The sequence below is a fragment of the Crinia signifera genome, chromosome 9, assembly GCF_055691185.1.
Source record: "Crinia signifera chromosome 9, ASM5569118v1, whole genome shotgun sequence".
Classification (NCBI taxonomy): Eukaryota; Metazoa; Chordata; class Amphibia; order Anura; family Myobatrachidae; genus Crinia; species Crinia signifera.
In genome coordinates this window covers 16,512,041-16,532,689 of record NC_139225.1, presented here as the reverse complement: position 1 = coordinate 16,532,689, position 20,649 = coordinate 16,512,041, and the positions used below count along the sequence as shown (strand labels likewise).

General features: G+C 49.9%; 1 protein-coding gene across 2 annotated transcripts in view; it reads left to right on the top strand.

The window, feature by feature from the left end:
- Positions 1-20,075, top strand: part of NSMF (NMDA receptor synaptonuclear signaling and neuronal migration factor) — a 49,108-nt gene extending 29,033 nt beyond the window's left edge. For both annotated transcript variants that reach the window (XM_083161172.1, XM_083161173.1), the window contains 10 exons: positions 1,154-1,206; positions 2,398-2,487; positions 2,691-2,815; positions 3,152-3,235; positions 4,500-4,533; positions 5,415-5,485; positions 6,030-6,109; positions 10,665-10,767; positions 12,561-12,636; positions 13,858-20,075. In XM_083161172.1, coding sequence (XP_083017298.1) covers positions 1,154-1,206; positions 2,398-2,487; positions 2,691-2,815; positions 3,152-3,235; positions 4,500-4,533; positions 5,415-5,485; positions 6,030-6,109; positions 10,665-10,767; positions 12,561-12,636; positions 13,858-13,955 — 814 coding nt within the window. In that variant the 3' untranslated portion in view covers positions 13,956-20,075. The remainder of the gene's footprint in view (positions 1-1,153; positions 1,207-2,397; positions 2,488-2,690; positions 2,816-3,151; positions 3,236-4,499; positions 4,534-5,414; positions 5,486-6,029; positions 6,110-10,664; positions 10,768-12,560; positions 12,637-13,857) is intronic.
- The last annotated feature ends 574 nt before the right edge of the window (positions 20,076-20,649 follow it).

Below are 20,649 nucleotides of genomic sequence, written 5' to 3'. Positions count from 1 at the left end.
TCCCTGACCGAGCAGGGCACAACCAGACCAAAATGTAACAGGGGCTTGAGATGTGATTAGAACTTTACTGATCGCTCCTCACAGGGGTAGGGTACCCGTGGAGCTCCAACCGCTGTGGAACTACACATCCCAGCATGCCCCGCCATTGATTTGCTGTTAGGGCATGGTAAAACTGTGGCAGGGCATCTGGAGAGCCTGACATTGCCTACACTGGTTTAGCGGGTATGGATCATTATCCACCAGCATATTGGTCGACAGTCATTAGGTCAACACCATTAGGTCGATATGCATTTAGGTCGACATGCCGGAAGGTTGACATGGGTTAGGTCGACAGGGTCATTAGGTCGACATGGGGGTAGGTCGACAGTCAAAAGGTCTACTTGGGTTTTACACTTTTTTTTTTTGTCCTCGAATGTCGACACAGTCGACATGGACACTGAAACATAACACTGCATCCCCTCGCATGTCTCGATGCGCTCGCCATGCTTTGGGCACACAGATGGTAGGGCATGAAATACCGGCTGTCGGCACATGTTGGCTCAAAAAAAAAAGTGAAAAGCCCCATGTCAACCTTTCGCCTGTCGACCTACCACCATGTCGACCTTTACTCATGTTGATCTTCCTGCATGTCGACCTAATGGTGTTGACCAATATGCTGGTGACCGGTTTAGCAGATGCTTGAATGAATGTGTTAGCAGTCAGAGCCATCTAGACTTTGTGGTGCGAGCAACGCTGTTTTGTGGCTTGTGGGCTGCATGGCAATGAGGGGTATAACTGTTTGTGCTGCACACAAACCTAAACTCGGCAGCTCAGTAGATTACACCCAGGTTGTTTTATTCAACCGCTACTTAACCACCTATATCCTCCGATGCCAGGGAGCAGTGGCCAAGCTCCAAGCACACAGCAATCGGGGGCGGTATGGGCACTGGGAGACATGGATGCCAGCCTCTGGGACACATTAATACATTGGCTGGCATGACACAGCGGGATGAACCTTTACAGAGCGGGATGGATGCTTTATGGCGCGCGCTGGTAGTTACTGAGCTGCCCAGTTTAATGTCAGCCTTTCATCATATCCTGGAGGCGTCTTACAGGGAGTTTCCACAGAACCGTACGGTTCTCGCTCACCTCTCGCTCTGCTCTTTGCCCCCAGGAATTTCCGCAAACACTTACGGATGGTCGGCAGCCGGAGGATGAAAGCTCAGAGTAAGAACCGTGTCTGACGCTGATTATCGCTGTACCGATGTGTATTATCTGTATATATGGAGTCACATGGCATACTGCTATGTACAAATGTGTCCTCATACATACGCCACACAGTGCGAGATACCTAGCGCGAGTCTGCCGACAGCTCGTGATGTATGTGGGGGTGGCAGTGATGCCTGAGGGGCGGCAGGGATGGATGAGGGGGCGGCAGGGATGGATGAGGGGGCGGCAGGGATGGATGAGGGGGCGGCAGTGATGGATGAGGGGGCGGCAGGGATGGATGAGGGAGCGGCAGTGATGTATGAGGGGCAGCAGTGATGTATGAGGGGCAGCAGTGATCTATGAGGGGGTGGCAGTGATGTATGAGGGGGCGGCAGTGATGCCTGAGGGGCAGCAGGGATGTATGAGGGGCGGCAGGGATGGAGGAGGGAGCGGCAGGGATGTATGAGGGGCGGCAGTGATGTATGAGGGGCAGCAGTGATGTATTTGGGGCAGCAGGGATGGATGAGGGGGCAGCAGGGATGTCTGAGGGAGCGGCAGTGATGCATAAGGGGCAGCAGGGATGGATGAGGGGGCGGCAGTGATGTCTGAGGGAGCGGCAGTGATGCATAAGGGGCAGCAGGGATTGATGAGGGGGCGGCAGTGATGTCTGAGGGGCGGCAGTGATGCCTAAGGGGCAGCAGGGATGGATGAGGGGCGGCAGGGATGGAGGAGGGAGCGGCAGGGATGTATGAGGGGCGGCAGTGATGTATGAGGGGCAGCAGTGATGTATTTGGGGCAGCAGGGATGGATGAGGGGGCAGCAGGGATGTCTAAGGGAGCGGCAGTGATGCATAAGGGGCAGCAGGGATGGATGAGGGGGCGGCAGTGATGTCTGAGGGAGCGGCAGTGATGCATAAGGGGCAGCAGGGATGGATGAGGGGGCGGCAGTGATGCCTAAGGGGCAACAGTGATGCCTAAGGGGCAGCAGGGATGGATGAGGGGGCGGCAGTGATGTCTGAGGGGCAGCAGTGATGCATAAGGGGCACATCTATAGGGTTCTGGTGGGATGCCCCTTAGGGTACCACACTAATCACACACTGGTGCAGCGCTGTGTGCAGGCCCGGGGAACACTATAGTAGTATATACTGTATACCTGTCTGGCAGAATACCACCAAGGGGACCAACCAGTGTCTTGTCTTCACATCCGTAGCATTTGCTGACCGCAGAGAACGCAGCTTCAGTCGGTCCTGGAGCGATCCCACCCCAGTCAAAGCCGATTCCATCCACGACTCCAGAGAAAGTAAGAATTCGGGTGTTTCCCATTATACCCTTACTGGGGACCTGCCCCGAGTACTGCAGGGGTCACTGTATATACTCGCAGTAATACTCTCCTATGCCGCAGCCCATGTATGGGATACATAACATCTGCTATAGGTGTAAGAAGCAGCTACGGGGGGTGTCATGGACCGGCCCCCAACCTAACCAGCTTTACTTATCCCACAGGCCAGGATTTGCAGACGTCCTGCTCAGCTCTGGATGAAGAATGTGAGGAGCTGAACTGGGAGGCGGAGAGAGAGATGGAGATCTTGTCCTGCGAAGGGGAAGATTTTATTCCTCCCAAGATAATGGTAAGTAGTGCCACGCCAGCCGTGGTGTGTTAGTGCCCCCTCGCCGGGTGACCCAGGCTGGCACATGCCCACTGCCCCAAGGCATCACGATAATGACCGGTGTGAGTGTTACATTAGTAAGAAGCAGCCGCTGTGCGATGAGAGGTACAGTAGTAACATTACCTCTCACCTATGTGCCACTCGGCAGATGATGTGTGTAACTACAAGTCTCAGCAGGATAGCGCCTCTCATTATATGGAGCCGTCATGCCCCTCCCACTTTGTAGAGCAGCCAACAAGATATATATTGAGTATTCAACACAGGACAAATCACTAATTATCCTCTTGTCACCTGCAGCTGATTTCATCCAAAGTTCCCAAAGCAGAATATATCCCGACCATAATCCGGAGAGACGACCCCTCCATCATCCCTATCCTCTATGTAAGTACTGCGTGTGCCCTACATGTTGTTCATTATACTCCGCTGTGACAGCGCCCCCCAGTGGCCACAGCGATTATCCCAAACTACAACATAGCAGAGTCTCCCAGATATGGGAGCACCATCGTGGTCTACAGGGAAAGGGCGTCTTAGCAACCTGCACATACGGACGCCCCCTAGAGTCATCGTATTTCTGTACCACTTACCCCCTTCATCTCTGTGGGGGCGGGTGCAGAGTTGGAAGTAGAATGGGAGGAAGTCAGTGGAAAGAGTCATTTGTCCCCAGGCATCATACGCCAGGCAGCGGGCAGATGTTCCACAGCAGCTGGAGTGGCGCTGGTTGCCGGGCCCCTGCGCTGTACTGTGCTCTTCTAGCGCGATGGGTGGTCTCTCAGTTGTTCAGGTATCCTGGGCGCGGTCAGCATGGGGTCCTCCTGCAAATGCAATAACCGGTGCCAGTTTTCGTCAGGCTTAGCGGGTCACAACGTGGCGTTCTGCCCGTCATAATATGGGATACGGTCATTTGGTCTTCTAAGTATGTTGGTCGCCACCATTAGGTCGACATGGATCAAGGTCGACAGTGTCTAAGTTGACAGTCAAAAGGTCGACATGGGGCTTTTCACAGTTTTTTGAGCCGACATGTGCCGACAGGGGGTATTTCATGCCTTACCATCCACTAGGGCGTGGTGGGAGAATAAAATAGTGTGCCGAGCACAGCGAGGCACTGTGCACGAAGCATCGTGAGCGGAGGAGATGTGGTGCACTTCAAACTGGGTCCATGTCGACTGTGTTGACATTCAGGAAAAATGTCCATGTCGACCTTTTGACCGTCGACCTAATGATTGTGTTGACCTAATGTCCTGTCGACCTTTCCCCATGTCGACCAAATGCTTGCCGCCCAACATACTGTAGACCAAACAGTCCCAACCCCATAACATGAGCCAGCCGTTACCGGAAAATCCCTAGTACCGGTGCGCTGAATACCACGGTAATAGTAGAAGATTGAACACTATAGCGGAGTTCTATGTATACGTAGTTACTGGCTGCCTGAGCCGGCTGGTTCTTGTAGTTCTACAAGCTCCAGCATATCCTAGCTGCCCCAGAGTCCAGCCTGCCGCTATAGCCCTGAGGCTGGTTATTAGGTGTGGAGCGGGCTGGGGGCTCATCCACTGGTTACACAGCACATCTGGGGGCATAGTGGCCGGTCTATGATCCTACTGTTAATATTATACATTGTTCATACCTATTATTCTCTTCTGTCGTCTAGGATCATGAACATGCCACCTTTGATGACATCCTGGGTAGGTGTCTTGTTTGTACCGTTTTTGTCGCTAATTGGAGTTTTTAGTCGCGGTGACTTTAGATTATTGGCATGTGCATGTCTCCTGCAGTATCCAGATGGCTCGCAGAATATGGGGGGGGGGGGTATTCAATCTCCCGCCACCAGTCCCGACGGGGCAAATGGCAGCGGGGCCCTATTCAATGCTGTCTTCCTAAACAGCATTGAACAGGGATCTCGGCAGTCGGGCATGGACAGGAATTGGCGAGCTCCCGGCCACGCCCCCTTCTCAGCGCTCGACAGGCGGGACATTGAATCCCGCCTGCAAAATCCCTGTCGAGCCAGCCGAGAACGGGACAGGATCACGGATGTCAGGCCAGCCCGACAGTCGCGACCCTACATTGAATTGTATTGACCCTACATTGAATACCCCCTTAAAGAAGCAAGCAAAGGTCAACATGTGACCTGAGTGCCCTATATATTCGGCTCCTGCCTCAGACTATAACACAGATAAGAAATCCTTCATTCTCTGCGGTGGGTCCCCACATAGTGGACTTCTATCTCGTCTGTTGTGCGGCTTCTGCTAACGAGCTCATTTGCATGTTGCAGCATATTAATGAGCCACGACATCTGTGAGGCCGGAGATTATTTAGGCTCCGTCGTAGCCGAACTCGGCAGCGTCCCAGTAATTTGATGGGAAGTAAATGTGACATTTAATTTATTTAATGTCATTATGAAAAGGAACCATCTATTTATGGCAGCGAGAGGGGTCGGGCCCCGTGGAGAACGGGTTATTCTGCGTGACGCTCGCAGGGAACGTGACTGTCAGACGTAGTGTCACGTGCATGTCACCCATCTCCTGCTGTCACCTATGTATCATACGTTGCACCTTTCTCTCCACAGAGGAGATAGAGAAGAAGCTGAACGTGTACTGGAAGGGCTGCAAGATCTGGGAGATGCTCATCTTCTGCCAGGTGGGTGACAAAAAAACACATTTTGGAATATAAATATTTAAGACCGGCATGTCCAAACTATGGCCTCCCGGCTGTTGTGAAACTACAAGTCCCAGCATGCCTTGCCACAGTTTTGCTATTAGGGAATGTTAAAACTGTTTCACAACATCTGGAGGGCCACAGTTTGGACATGCCTGATTTAAGAGGTTTAGGAACAATTGGTTTTCTGTGTCCTCTGAGCTGACACTTCAATCATATTTATATATGGATAGTTAGTAATATCTGACCATATGAGGATGTGGACTTAGGATAATGAGGGTGGAGTTTAGTTGGAACTGGTCGGGGCTTGCCCAGAAGAGGGTGGGGCATGACCAGAAGTGGGTGGGGCTTGGTGTGGGCGGGTCATGTGATAAAAGGTTGTTTTTTTTTACAGTGTTGGTGGGTATTCTATTAGGAGGGGGGTATTATTAGTCTGTTTTATGTATTAATATATATAATTCATTATTGAACCCATCTAGAAGCAGTTGCAGCGTTGTTACTAAGTCAGACATTTTTTTCTTTCCAGGGGGGGCCGGGGTACCTCTACCTACTAAAAAATAAAGTTGCTACATTTGCCAAAGTGGAGAAAGAAGAGGACCTCATTCAGTAAGTCGCATTTTCTTGTCTTAAGCGATTTCCCTGCCTCACTATGGGGGTTATTTTGGTTCACTCTTTCTGACAAATTCCTTCTTAGATGGACACAACCATGTGCACTGCAGGGGGGCAGATGTAAAATGTGCAGAGAGAATTAGATTTGAGCGAGTTATTTTGTTTCTGTGCAGGAAAAATACGGACTGCTTTATTTCTACACTGCAATATAGATCTCACTTTGAAGTAAAACCCCACCCAAATCTAAGTCTCTAACCCGCAGGAACCCCACAGAAATACAGAGAACATACAAACTCTAAATTTATGGGTTTTTTTTGCAGTAATTGAACTGGTGATTTCAGTAACGCTAACCACTAGGCCATCTCTGTTTCCTTGCTTAGCAGCCATTTATTTTGATGGGCAATGCATTTCAATGTGCTTTGTGCTGAAATAACACTGCCTACTTAAATAAATGTGAAACTATTGAGTTTCAATAAAATCGCCTGCATTACAATTATCCCTGCAGGATGGGAGACGTAGCACAGAGGTGCGGCCCGGTGATTGTACAGTGCCCCCTATTATCCCTACTAGGCAGGACGGCAGAGGTAGTACAGAGGTGCGGTCCGGTGATTGTACGGTGTCCTCTATTATCACTACTAGGCAGGACGGCAGAGGTAGTACAGCGGTGCGGCCCGGTGATTGTACAGTGCCCCCTATTATCCCTACTAGGCAGGACGGCAGAGGTAGTACAGAGGTGCGGCCCGGTGATTGTACAGTGCCCCCTATTATCCCTACTAGGCAGGATGGCAGAGGTAGTGCAGAGGTGCGGCCCGGTGATTGTGCAGTGCCCTCTATTATCCCTACTAGGCAGGACGGCAGAGGTAGTACAAAGGTGCGGCCTGGTGATTGTACAGTGCCCCTATTATCACTACTAGGCAGGACGGCAGAGGTAGTACAGAGGTGCGGCCCGGTGATTGTGCAGTGCCCTCTATTATCCCTACTAAGCAGGATGGCAGAGGTAGTACAGAGGTGCGGCCCGGTGATTGTACAGCGCCCCCTATTATCACTACTAGGCAGGACGGCAGAGGTAGTACAGAGGTGCGGCCCGGTGATTGTGCAGTGCCCCTATTATCACTACTAGGCAGGACGGCAGAGGTAGTACAGAGGTGCGGCCCGGTGATTGTGCAGTGCCACTATTATCCCTACTAGGCAGGACGGCAGAGGTAGTACAGAGGTGCGGCCCGGTGATTGTGCAGTGCCCCTATTATCCCTACTAGGCAGGACGGCAGAGGTAGTACAGAGGTGCGGCCCAGTGATTGTACAGTGCTCCCATTATCACTACTAGGCAGGACGGCAGAGGTAGCACAGAGGTGCGGCCCGGTGATTTTACAGTGCCCCTATTATCACTACTAGGCAGGATGGCAGAGGTAGTACAGAGATGCGGCCCAGTGATTGTGCGGTGCCCCCTATTATCACTACTAGGCAGGAAGGCAGAGGTAGTACAGAGGTGCGGCCCGGTGATTGTACAGTGCCCCCTATTATCCCTACTAGGCAGGATGGCAGAGGTAGTACAGAGGTGCGGCCCAGTGATTGTGCAGTGCCCTCTATTATCCCTACTAGGCAGGACGGCAGAGGTAGTACAGAGGTGCGGCCCAGTGATTGTACAGTGCCCCTATTATCACTACTAGGTAGGACGGCAGAGGTAGTACAGAGGGGCAGCCCGGTGATTGTGCAGTGCCCTCTATTATCCCTACTAAGCAGGATGGCAGAGGTAGTACAGAGGTGCGGCCCGGTGATTGTACAGCGCCCCCTATTATCACTACTAGGCAGGACGGCAGAGGTAGTACAGAGGTGCGGCCCGGTGATTGTGCAGTGCCCTCTATTATCCCTACTAAGCAGGATGGCAGAGGTAGTACAGAGGTGCGGCCCGGTGATTGTACAGCGCCCCCTATTATCACTACTAGGCAGGATGGCAGAGGTAGTACAGAGGTGCGGCACGGTGATTGTACAGTCCCCCCTATTATCCCTACTAAGCAGGATGGCAGAGGTAGTACAGAGGTGCGGCCCGGTGATTGTACAGCGCCCCCTATTATCACTACTAGGCAGGATGGCAGAGGTAGTACAGGGGTGCGGCCCGGTGATTGTACAGTGCCCCCTATTATCACTACTAGGTAGGATGGCAGAGGTAGTACAGGGGTGCGGCCCAGTGATTGTACAGTGCCCCCTATTATCCCTACTAGGCAGGACGGCAGAGGTAGTACAGAGGTGTGGCACGGTGATTGTACAGTGCCCCCTATTATCCCTACTAGGCAGGATGGCAGAGGTAGTACAGAGGTGCGGCCCGGTGATTGTGCAGTGCCCCCTATTATCCCTACTAGGTAGGATGGCAGAGGTAGTACAGAGGTGCGGCCCGGTGACTTACAGCGCCCCCTATTATCACTACTAGGCAGGATGGCAGAGGTAGTACTGAGCTGCGGCCCGGTGATTGTACAGCGCCCCCTATTATCACTACTAGGCAGGATGGCAGAGGTAGTACAGAGGTGCGGCCCGGTGATTGTACAGTGCCCCCTATTATCCCTACTAGGCAGGACGGCAGAGGTAGTACAGAGGTGCGGCCCGGTGATTGTACAGTGCCCCTATTATCACTACTAGGCAGGACGGCAGAGGTAGTACAGAGCTGCGGCCCGGTGATTGTACAGCGCCCCCTATTATCCCTACTAGGCAGGATGGCAGAGGTAGTACAGAGGTGCGGCCCGGTGACTGTACAGCGCCCCCTATTATCCCTACTAGGCAGGATGGCAGAGGTAGTACAGAGGTGCGGCCCGGTGATTGTACAGTGCCCCTATTATCCCTACTAGGCAGGATGGCAGAGGTAGTACAGAGCTGCGGCCCGGTGATTGTACAGCGCCCCCTATTATCCCTACTAGGCAGGATGGCAGAGGTAGTACAGAGGTGCGGCCCGGTGACTGTACAGCGCCCCCTATTATCCCTACTAGGCAGGACGGCAGAGGTAGTACAGAGGTGCGGCCCGATGATTGTACAGTGCCCCTATTATCACTACTAGGCAGGACGGCAGAGGTAGTACAGAGGTGCGGCCCGGTGATTGTACAGTGCCCCCTATTATCCCTACTAGGCAGGACAGCAGAGGTAGTACAGAGGTGCGGCCCGGTGATTGTACAGTGCCCCTATTATCACTACTAGGCAGGACGGCAGAGGTAGTACAGAGGTGCGGCCCGGTGATTGTGCAGTGCCCTCTATTATCCCTACTAAGCAGGATGGCAGAGGTAGTACAGAGGTGCGGCCCGGTGATTGTACAGCGCCCCCTATTATCACTACTAGGCAGGACGGCAGAGGTAGTACAGAGGTGCGGCCCGGTGATTGTGCAGTGCCCCTATTATCACTACTAGGCAGGACGGCAGAGGTAGTACAGAGGTGCGGCCCGGTGATTGTGCAGTGCCACTATTATCCCTACTAGGCAGGACGGCAGAGGTAGTACAGAGGTGCGGCCCGGTGATTGTGCAGTGCCCCTATTATCCCTACTAGGCAGGATGGCAGAGGTAGTACAGAGGTGCGGCCCGGTGATTGTGCGGTGCCCCCTATTATCACTACTAGGCAGGAAGGCAGAGGTAGTACAGAGGTGCGGCGCGGTGAGTGTACAGTGCCCCTATTATCACTACTAGGCAGGATGGCAGAGGTAGTACAGAGGTGTGGCCCGGTGATTGTACAGTGCCCCCTATTATCCCTACTAGGCAGGATGGCAGAGGTAGTACAGAGGTGCGGCCCGGTGATTGTGCAGTGCCCTCTATTATCCCTACTAGGCAGGACGGCAGAGGTAGTACAGAGGTGCGGCCCAGTGATTGTACAGTGCACCTATTATCACTACTAGGTAGGACGGCAGAGGTAGTACAGAGGTGCGGCCCGGTGATTGTGCAGTGCCCTCTATTATCCCTACTAAGCAGGATGGCAGAGGTAGTAAAGAGGTGCGGCCCGGTGATTGTACAGCGCCCCCTATTATCACTACTAGGCAGGACGGCAGAGGTAGTACAGAGGTGCGGCCCGGTAATTGTGCAGTGCCCTCTATTATCCCTACTAAGCAGGATGGCAGAGGTAGCACAGAGGTGCGGCCCGGTGATTGTACAGTGCTCCCATTATCACTACTAGGCAGGACGGCAGAGGTAGCACAGAGGTGCGGCCCGGTGATTTTACAGTGCCCCTATTATCACTACTAGGCAGGATGGCAGAGGTAGTACAGAGGTGCGGCCCAGTGATTGTGCGGTGCCCCCTATTATCACTACTAGGCAGGACGGCAGAGGTAGTACAGAGGTGCGGCCCGGTGATTTTACAGTGCCCCTCTATTATCCCTACTAGGCAGGGTGGCAGAGGTAGTACAGAGGTGTGGCACGGTGATTGTACAGTGTCCCCTATTATCACTACTAGGCAGGATGGCAGAGGTAGTACAGAGGTGTGGCCCGGTGATTGTACAGCGCCCCCTATTATCCCTACTAGGCAGGATGTGCACAACGTATTTATCCTGTGCGGGAACCATAGGAATAATGTATATCTGCTTCTCTAGGTTCTGGCGGAGGCTGAGCAAGCTTATGAGCAAAATTAACCCAGAGCCCAATATGATCCACATTATGGGGTGCTACGTACTGGGAAACCCCAATGGAGAGAAGGTACAGTATGTGGGAGGATCGAAGATCTGTGGGGAGAGGGAGGCACGGTGCTGTATATGGGAGGCACTGTGATGGGAGAGGGAGGTACAGTGCTGTATACAGGATATATTCGGTGATAAAGGGAGGCATGTTACTGTGTATAGAATATCTGCAGGGTGAGGCATGGTGCTGTATACGGGATGTCTGCAGGGTGGTAGACATGGTTCTGTATACGGGATGGGAGGCACGGTGCTGTATATGGGATGTCTGCGGGATGGTAGGCACGGTGCTGTATACGGGATGTCTGCGGGATGGTAGGCACGGTGCTGTATACGGGATGTCTGCGGGGTGGTAGGCAAGGTGCTGTATACGGGATGGGAGGCACAGTGCTGTGGGGTGGTAGGCATGGTGGGGTGTGGTACAGGGTTCCGACAGTCATTAGCTCGACGTCGGGATCCCAATTGGCCGGACCCTGACAGCATGGTGAGCGCAACAAAGCCCCTTGCGGGCTCGCTGTGCTCGCCATGCTGCAGGTACGGTGGCTCGCTATGCTCACCAAGACCCCCAAGAGGGAAAATAGCCGGTGGCCATCGGGACCCCTTGTGTCGGAGTTTTGACTGTCGGGATCCCGACGTAGGGTAAATGACTGTCGGGACCCCGTCCGGCACCCGCATGGTGCTGTATACGGGATGGTAGGCACGGTGTTGTATACGGGATGTCTGCGGGGTGGTAGGCAGAGTGTTGTATACAGGATGTCTGCGGGGTGGTAGGCACGGTGCTGTATACGGGATGTGTGCAGGGTTGTTGGCGTGGTGCTGTATATGGGATGGGAGGCGCGGTGCTGTATACGGGTGCTGTATGCAGGATGGGAGGCGCGGTGCTGTATACGGGATGGGAGGCACGGTGCTGTATACGGGATGGGAGGCACGGTGCTTTATACAGGATGTCTGCGGGGTGGTAGGCATGGTGTTTTATGCGGGATGGGAGGCAGGGTGCTGTATACGGGATGTCGGCGGGGTGGTAGGCACAGTGCTTTATACGGGATGGGAGGCACGGTGCTGTATACGGGATGTCTGCGGGGTGGTAGGCACGGTGCTGTATATGGGATGGGGAGGCACGGTGCTGTATACCGGATGTCTGCTGGGTGGTAGACATGGTGCTGTATATGGGATGGGAGGCGCGGTGCTGTATACGGGATGGGAGGCGTGGTGCTGTATACGGGATGTCTGCGGGGTGGTAGGCATGGTGCTGTATACGGGATGTCTGCGGAGTGGTAGGCGCGGTGCTGTATACAGGATGGGAGGTGTGGTGCTGTATACGGGATGGGAGGAGCGGTGCTGTATACGGGATGGGAGGCGCGGTGCTGTATACGGGATGGGAGGCGCGGTGCTGTATACGGGATGGGAGGCGCGGTGCTGTATACGGGATGGGAGGCGCGGTGCTGTATACGGGATGAGAGGCGCGGTGCTGTATACGGGATGGGCGGAGCGGTGCTGTATACGGGATGGGAGGCGCGGTGCTGTATACGGGATGGGAGGCGCGGTGCTGTATACGGGATGGGAGGTGCGGTGCTGTATACGGGATGGGAGGAGCGGTGCTGTATACGGGATGGGAGGAGCGGTGCTGTATACGGGATGGGAGGCGCGGTGCTGTATACGGGATGGGAGGCGTGGTGCTGTATACGGGATGGGAGGCGCGGTGCTGTATACGGGATGGGAGGAGCGGTGCTGTATACGGGATGGGAGGCGCGGTGCTGTATACGGGTGCTGTATGTGACTCTAACACCCACTGACCGGGATGTTCTCTTTTCGTAGCTTTTCCAGAACCTGAAGAACCTAATGAGTCCGTACCGGATGGAGTTTAAGTCTCCTCTGGAGCTGTCGGCACAAGGTAATACCCAGGTCCAGTAGTCTGGTTAGGGTTCACAAATACCAGGTACATCCCATGCCTCAGTGACTGACAGCTACTCCATGCCTCACACCTCACTGGGAGAGTCAGCCAAACCTCATACCCAATGACACGTCGTGGAGGTCGGAGAGAGCATCTGCTCGCTGGTCCCATTTGTGCGGCTTGATAAGACGTCCCATGAGTAATTGGGGATCAGTCACGCTGTCCGCACTTGTCACTCTGTTGGCAGATTTAATGTCACGCGGAATGATTCCTAATTGTAACAACATGAGCATATGCTGACAATCACTGACCCTTTCCACCCTGAGCTCCGTCATTGGGCTTATGCACACAACAGACGTGTAGACTGACGGAAACAGACATGTCTTCTTGGACTGGGAAACAGTGTTCTCAGACGGAGAAGGGAGAGATGTATCAAACTGGAGACGTCGCCTCTAGCAACCAATCAGCTTCTACATTGGCTATCATTTATTAGTTTTTTTTACCTACATGCTCATTGCCAGGGGTTTCCTGCTCATTGCCATGGGATTCCTTCTCATTGCCATGGGTTTCTTGCTTGTAAGTAGAGGTTACATGCTAATTGCCAGGGGTTTCCGGTTGGTTGCCAGGGGTTTCCGGTTGGTTGCCAGGGGTTTCTTGCTTGTTGCCAGGGGATTCCTGCTTGTCGCCAGGGGTTTTGTTGCTCGTTGCCAGGGAGTAGGTGCCAACAGTGCACCCATGCTTATGGAGTCCGGCACTTCCTGGTAGATATGTACAATATGTACTGCACTTCCCTGACGGAACTAGTAGAAACCCTAGACGGCGGCCATATTTGGAGGGCCGTTTTCAGCGGATTCCATGCAGACAGCCAGACAGTATGGAATCTGCAGACAGAGACCCTGGCTGCGGTGGTGGTGTTACGCCACTATATCTAGTATATTCTATAACATGATATATATGATTGGTTGCTGTGGACAATGTCCTATTTCCAAGGTATACACTTTTAAAAATAGCGATAACTGTCCAAAAGCCTGCTCTCAGAGTAATACCTATAGCCGGCCAGTTGGGAAACTACACAACCCAGCATGCACTGCCACAGTTTATGCATTCCATAACCGCAAAACGGTGTCAGTGCATGCTGGGATTTGTAGTTTCACAACTGCCGTAGAGCCATTGACCACCAGCCTCCGGTACTAAGCCCCCTCTTATCTTCTCTACTTTCAGGAAAGCAATTGATCGAAACCTATTTTGATTTCCGGCTGTACCGCCTCTGGAAGACCCGCCAACACTCCAAGCTGCTGGATTACGACGACATTTTATGAAACCGCAGTGACCCAAGTCAGGAGTACTTTTTTTGAGTCGATTTCCACGGGACCATAAGAGTCTACCAGGATCTCCCGGTACGGAGCGAGCCTAGGACCGGGGATCGAAGGAGCTAGATGAAGAGGCGGAGTCCGCTGGCGATTCCGCGCCTGTGCGGTCTACCTTTGGGACGTAGCTGGCGCGAGGCTGGACAAGTCTGAGCCAGGAGAAACAGCGTAGACCTTAGAGAACAAGAAGTCGTTTTACTGAGCGGTAACAATTCAGGGCAAATAATATAAACTCACCAAGTAACCGCTGGGTCCTAAAGGTCCCACCAAGACTTAAGCTCAGGTTTTATTAGGAAAAACAATATTAACAATTCATGCACTAGCGAGCAGAGGACCCCAATTAGCCTTCAAACCACAGTGAACTTATTGTAGCAAATCCAGGTGACTTTTTAGATTTTTTCCCATTTCACACGGAGAACGAGTACGCGAAGACTGGACGCTTGGGACGCGGCATCGCCCGTTCCGCAAGTAGTAACACTGGAGGTATACGGAGATCTACATGTCCTTCTATGGGGGGTTCTAGGTATTTTACGTGGGGTCATTTAGGATTTAAGTGCAATTTTGTATTTATATTTAGCATATATAATTGTTGGAAGTGCGAGGGGTCTTCAGCCGCCCTGCAGCACCGTGTGCGTCGTGTAGACTATGCTGGGCACAGTAGTACATCTTTGTAGACATATAGATCACCAGCAGACGTGTTATTTCCTACCAGCCTCGCGGCTTATCACGCGGGTGTGCTGTAACCGGACGCGCTGGTCACAGGTCCAGTTACTTTTATAGTGGCCAAGCTTGTTTCTAGACGCACACTTACTACCCTGTTGCAATATATTGATATTAACGTTATGTGAGGCTTTGATAGAAGTAGATTGTACATTGTACAAAATTGTAAATCATATATTTAATATAGTCTTTGGCGCGGACCATCGCGGAAGAGCGTCTGAATTTTCTCGGCCTCCGGTCCAATGGAGGTTTTTGGCAACCTGGTTGTCAGGGGGGTGGGCTGTAGTCTGCAGCAGGAGGTGCCAGGTCTGGTACTTGCGCTCGGCCACCAAGCTGCAGCACAGGACCCCCCCGGGGAGCTGTCAGTCATTATGTAATACCGCTCATTGTTCTGGGCCAGTGAAATAAGTTATCAGCGGCCACATTGCTGCCTTTTCTACGTTAAGCTTTATATGATCTCATCACAAACTTCGATCACTTTGGTGTTTTGGACCCAGGTTTTTAGCTTGATTTTGGGTCCGAAATAAATTTCTAATAATCATTTCACATGAGAGATCAGGCGTACATACGTCTGTTGTATTCTACATACAGAACACGGTACGTTATGGTCATTAGAGTGTGTACAGACCCCAGGGGTTAAATCGACCTTTGTCTGACCACAGATCATGTCTGATTGACTCCTATATATCACGTTATTGCTAAATACGCCATGTTATTTAATATGATTTACTTAGAACCTTAAGCAGCATGCACAGCTAATATGGAATATATACATATAGAAGGCAATACTGAGTTGCAATTATAAATCATGCAATATGCAGTTGCAATGTCAGAATAATGCACACCCACTGGTGCTTGTATATCGTCAACCTGTCATTTGCAGTCCATAATTAGTCAATTCATAATTAAATACTGTATTGGGCCTGCATTCTTTATTATAGTAAATACTAAAGAGAACATTGACATTGACTGTAAAGTTGAATCCTATAAAAATTGGCTAAGCCGGTTCCAGAAGCCAGTGTCTTGTCCTACCAGTCCCCTCCTATAGGGGGCGTTGTAATATACATATAAATCATGCATTTTAGCACCAAGACTCTTGTTCTTCCAGTAATCACCACTGGGGGGAGCATAATATAAATGTGACACTTGCATTGAATTCCATTTGTACATACACGGTTTTTATCCCATCGCGAAATAAAACTTGCGCAGCACCTTTACAGCACGAATGTGAGGGAGCAGCAAGTGTAAACCTAAAATAATTGTAGACTAGCCCCTGTTCTGAAGAGCTTGCAATCTAATTTGTTTCAGGTGACAGTATGGTGTTCGTAAATTCTAGTTCTTTACAAAGGGTGGTTGCGGTAGTTCTCTGCTTTTCCGGCTTATTTTTGCGTGCAATAACCCGGCTGAATTTGTCAATCAATATAAGTGTAAAAAATGCCTTTTAACTCCGGTTAATTAATTCAGCTCCCATAATTATAGGCAGGAAAATCAGGAGAAATAGTAATAATTTCACAAAAGACGTCCTCTAGACCTCAAACCCACCTGAAGCTGGGTAATGGCCGTTGCGATACACAAATGAACGGACGCAATTAACCGCATGGCGCAAAATGTTACAGTATTCGCAGTAACTACAAATATTTCCCTGTTTCTGGAATTATTGTGGGCAAATATTGTTTCCCATAGTAGACAAGGCACCAGGGCAGACATTTTCATCACAAATAGGAAATGTTATTTGCCCAGATGCGCGTTTCGTGCATTGTGTCTTTGCTTTCATAAGAGCTGATTCTGTTCCCTCTGGTGGTGATCATGTTCCGGTGCTCTGATTGTTGAGTGACTACATCCCCGGCCACCGTGACCTATCCCCACACCTCAGAATGTGTATAACAGGCTCCCCAGCCCTAGGGATGGTCCTATTGTGCCACTATTTATGTAAATCAACTCAGCGCCTTTGTAATCCTATTATTCCTGACAAGCGTAGGAGAGGTAATAAGTAACGGTCTCTTACATGACACAAGGCTCTGTATGTGCTTCAGTTCTGGTAAAACCCTGTCAGATATTCCTGGGAGCTCATTGATTTACTGACTGCTGTATTACCTCAGGGGATCAATAAATCACTGCGGTGCCATTATTTTATTTGTAAACATTCAACCTTACACAAGGTCATCCGCCTCCGTCCTTTATCTACGTGCAAAACACAAGTTTGGCGGCTGGGTGTGAGCATCCAGTGCTGTGTAATAAGGGAAAGCAATCCTTCCCATGCCCTCCATAGCCGATTACCATATAGCATATTGCTCGTAATTCCGGGGAGCTTTCTCGCTATCCGCGGCTGCTTCGCATTTCTTTGCAGCCATCGAGCAAAGTGTTCTAAGAAAGAACTATTATTTCCTTTTGGGGGCATCGCAAGCCCCAATTGACTAAATCATACGCAAGAGCGGGGCACTGACGTAATCCATTGTCGCCCACTCATGATGCATCCCGTACGCTATAGGTGGAGTCAGTTTAGGGGTGGAGCTTGCATGTTTCCACCCTTTGTCTTGTGCACTACACGATGTAATGATGACGGACAATGGGCCAGTTTCAAAAGTGATAAAATGGAGAGTGATAAACAGCCAGCCAATCAGCTCCTACCTGCCATGTCACAGACTGTTTGAAAAATGTCAGGCTGGAGCTGATTGGTTGGTTGTTTATCACTCTCCATTTTATCACTTTTGAAGCTTAGTGCATCTGGCCCGGTGTCCCTTATTCAATGCCATAAAGTACAGGCTTGCTGATATGGGCGACAATATTAATTGTTACAAAGTATTCACACCCTATGGGAATACAGTGGGCACCAGTTATTGTAATGTAAACGGAATGGCTGCGTTGAGTGAAATATTGAATGTACAGTATAAGCAAAGCTTTGTATAACCATTATCAGTGTACTGATTAGATACTGGTTATATCATGTATATATGCATTGTAACAGATGTGTAACCAATATAGGAACCGATGTAACACTAGAGAAGCAAACGGATATAAATAATGTTCTAGAATAGGAATGTTCTCGGTGCACTACATGTACCAGGAACACTATTGTACAGAAGTGTGAGATTGTGTATAGAGATATTAGTAACTGAGGAATTGTATAGGGTTATTATTGTGTACTTGCTGCCTGTATTGAATTGCGATATTTAGCATTAATATTGGTCCGCGGCTTAGAGGTGAATGACTGTTAGGACACAAGAATAATATACCGGACTGCTCCGTATAGACACAACCGGCCTGGTATCAATGCTAAATATTAATGATGAAATATTAATATGCAAATGTGTGTGTCCAAAATCCTGTGTGAGCTTCAGCTTGCAGGTCTCAGAGTGGAGATTTAGGTATGTCAGCGGTTTACAGTTTAACGTTGCCCATAGCAACTCATTTATGTAGTACAGCCTGTGTGATGGCAGTTAGGCTGATTGTCGCCATGGCAACTTCTTCACTTTTTCCCCTCTCTCCGAGACCTGATACATCTCCCCGTATTGTCAGCCAAATCCGTGTGACGCAAATGCAGCTTATCGATTCGCCGGGAAGCCGCAACCTTCATTTATCGGCTGTCATTTTAGGAAAATAAAAAATGTTTGCTTCCAGTATTTGCCAGTTGCTGATTGCGTGGGGAAATCCCATTGTAAAATAGATGAAATGAAAAAAAAAAAACAAGTCATCAATTTGGGATGTGATAATGACATTGGCCATAATTATTTATTTTTGCATTTAAAGAAATGCAAATCCGCACATTTCACAAATTTGTTTGCGGACGTGCATTTAGCGCAAACACCAAATCTGCTGGGTCACAAAGCAATGTTGGTAACACAAGCACAATTGCTGCACAGGTACCGCATAACTATACAAAGCTGGGTTGTGTAACGGCGCAACTGCGTGGAGACACTGGGAGCTTCCGCTAAGTGGCAATAATTTCTGCCGACGGGTTTATAACTTGGCCGCTCTCAGCTCTGTGCACAGGGGATAGACGCCCCAACCGAGTCATATTTGCAACTCACGGCTGAGTCTGACCAAAGTGCATGATTCCATAAACGCATTGTCCGATTAGGCAACATTATATACAATTCCATCACCGCGACACAGAATCAGTGCCTTTATTTTGTATCTTTCAATTACTTTTTTCCGATGATGCCCATTTCAGCACTACGTGGTGTTAGAATTAGTGCGATAATACTTAGGCCTGCATTTCTCTTCCTTGCCACTGGAAGGCGCTGTTAGTACAGAGAAATAGGAGGCGGTGATTACTATGATTTTTAGTTGCATGATCCGTCGTTAAATTATAGGCTCTAGAAACTCTGCAACACACTGTAATCTCAGTAGGGACTGCATTGGGGATCTGGGGTGTAGTTCAGTAAAAAAAAAAAAAAAGGGCAACAGTGTCTAGGGCCTTGACACTCCAGCTGTTGTTGGACTACACATCCCAGCATGCTCTGCTTCAAATTTAGCATGGGCAAACAGAAAAACTGAAGCAGAGCATGCTGGGATGTGTAGTTCAACAACAGCTGGAGTGTCAAGGTTAGCCATCAAGGGTCTAGGGCTAACCCAAAATGTCGACATGCACAAGGTCTACATTAAAAGATGTTGACTCAAGCCAAATTGTCAGCTGAAGATGGTTGACACACACTAATAGGTCAACATGAAAATGATTGACACAAAAAAACTCATGCCGACTATGTCAACCATTATCATATCATCCTGATGCATGTCGACCAATTGAGTGTCGACCTAATTACTGTCTGGATACCAGGGATCTGATGGTTGGTTTCATTATATCGGCCACGTTTGGGCTTGTTCCACACCTTCCGTGGACTGTGTCAAATTCTGATCCGTAATCTGCTTTTCATCATTCGCGTGTAAAAAAAAAAAAAGACATCTAGAAAAATGCCAGTGAGAGGTACTTTTATGTTATTGGCGGCCATTTATACTACGAATAGATGTGTGCCCCTCGCTGGTCATCAGTGCAGAGACCCTCACAGAATACAAACCACATCTTTTATCCCAGTTTTATATAGACGTTGTCTTTATGAGAACCACAACACACTGCTCACTGGCACCTCACGGTGGACGAGCTCCACGTCCTGGCATAACCGCCGCCGTCGGAAATACCCAGTATGTGATAGCTGTACCAATAGCGTAATCCCGTGTGATCTCACGCCTGTAGGTCTGTAATACGACAATTCCGATTTTCTGTACAATGTGACGAGACTTTTAAAATTTGTATTTTTTAACCTTTCAAGTGTAAAACTGCCGGTGTGGATTTATTGGCGGCAGTGCGGCGCCGTGTGACGCCCACTGTCATTTATTAATAAAAAGATTATATCAGATCTGTCTTGTGTTTATTACCTGTGCGGCGTATTCCCATCTAGTCTGCATTTTACTCCCCAAAGTAGTGTCATAGTTACCATTATACCACACAGTGTCTCCAGTTTACATTATGCCACATTGTAGTGGCCCCAGTTCATATGGCACTATATTATAATCCTCTCAGTTCATATCATACATCGTTGCAGTACCCCCAGTTCATATGCCAAATTTTAGTGGCCCCAGTGCATATTATGTCATATTTTAGTCCTCTCCGTTCATATTATGCCACATTGTAGTGCCACCAGCTAATATTATGCCACATTAGGAAGAATTACTTATACTGAACCACCTAAGTGGAAAAGTATAATTCAGGCGCTTCTGGGTGAGGTGTTAAAGCTTAGCTGCTCACACCATGGGGAGGTCAACCCCCAAATACCAAGGGGAAAAACACAAGAAAAGGGGGTGGTGGAGCGCTAGATGGTACAATTAAACAAGTTATGACCATTTAGGGTAATACAATATGTTTATTCTATAAAGTAAAAGATAAGGTATTTAAAAAGCAATTGCACATCTATTAATAACAATATCTTCG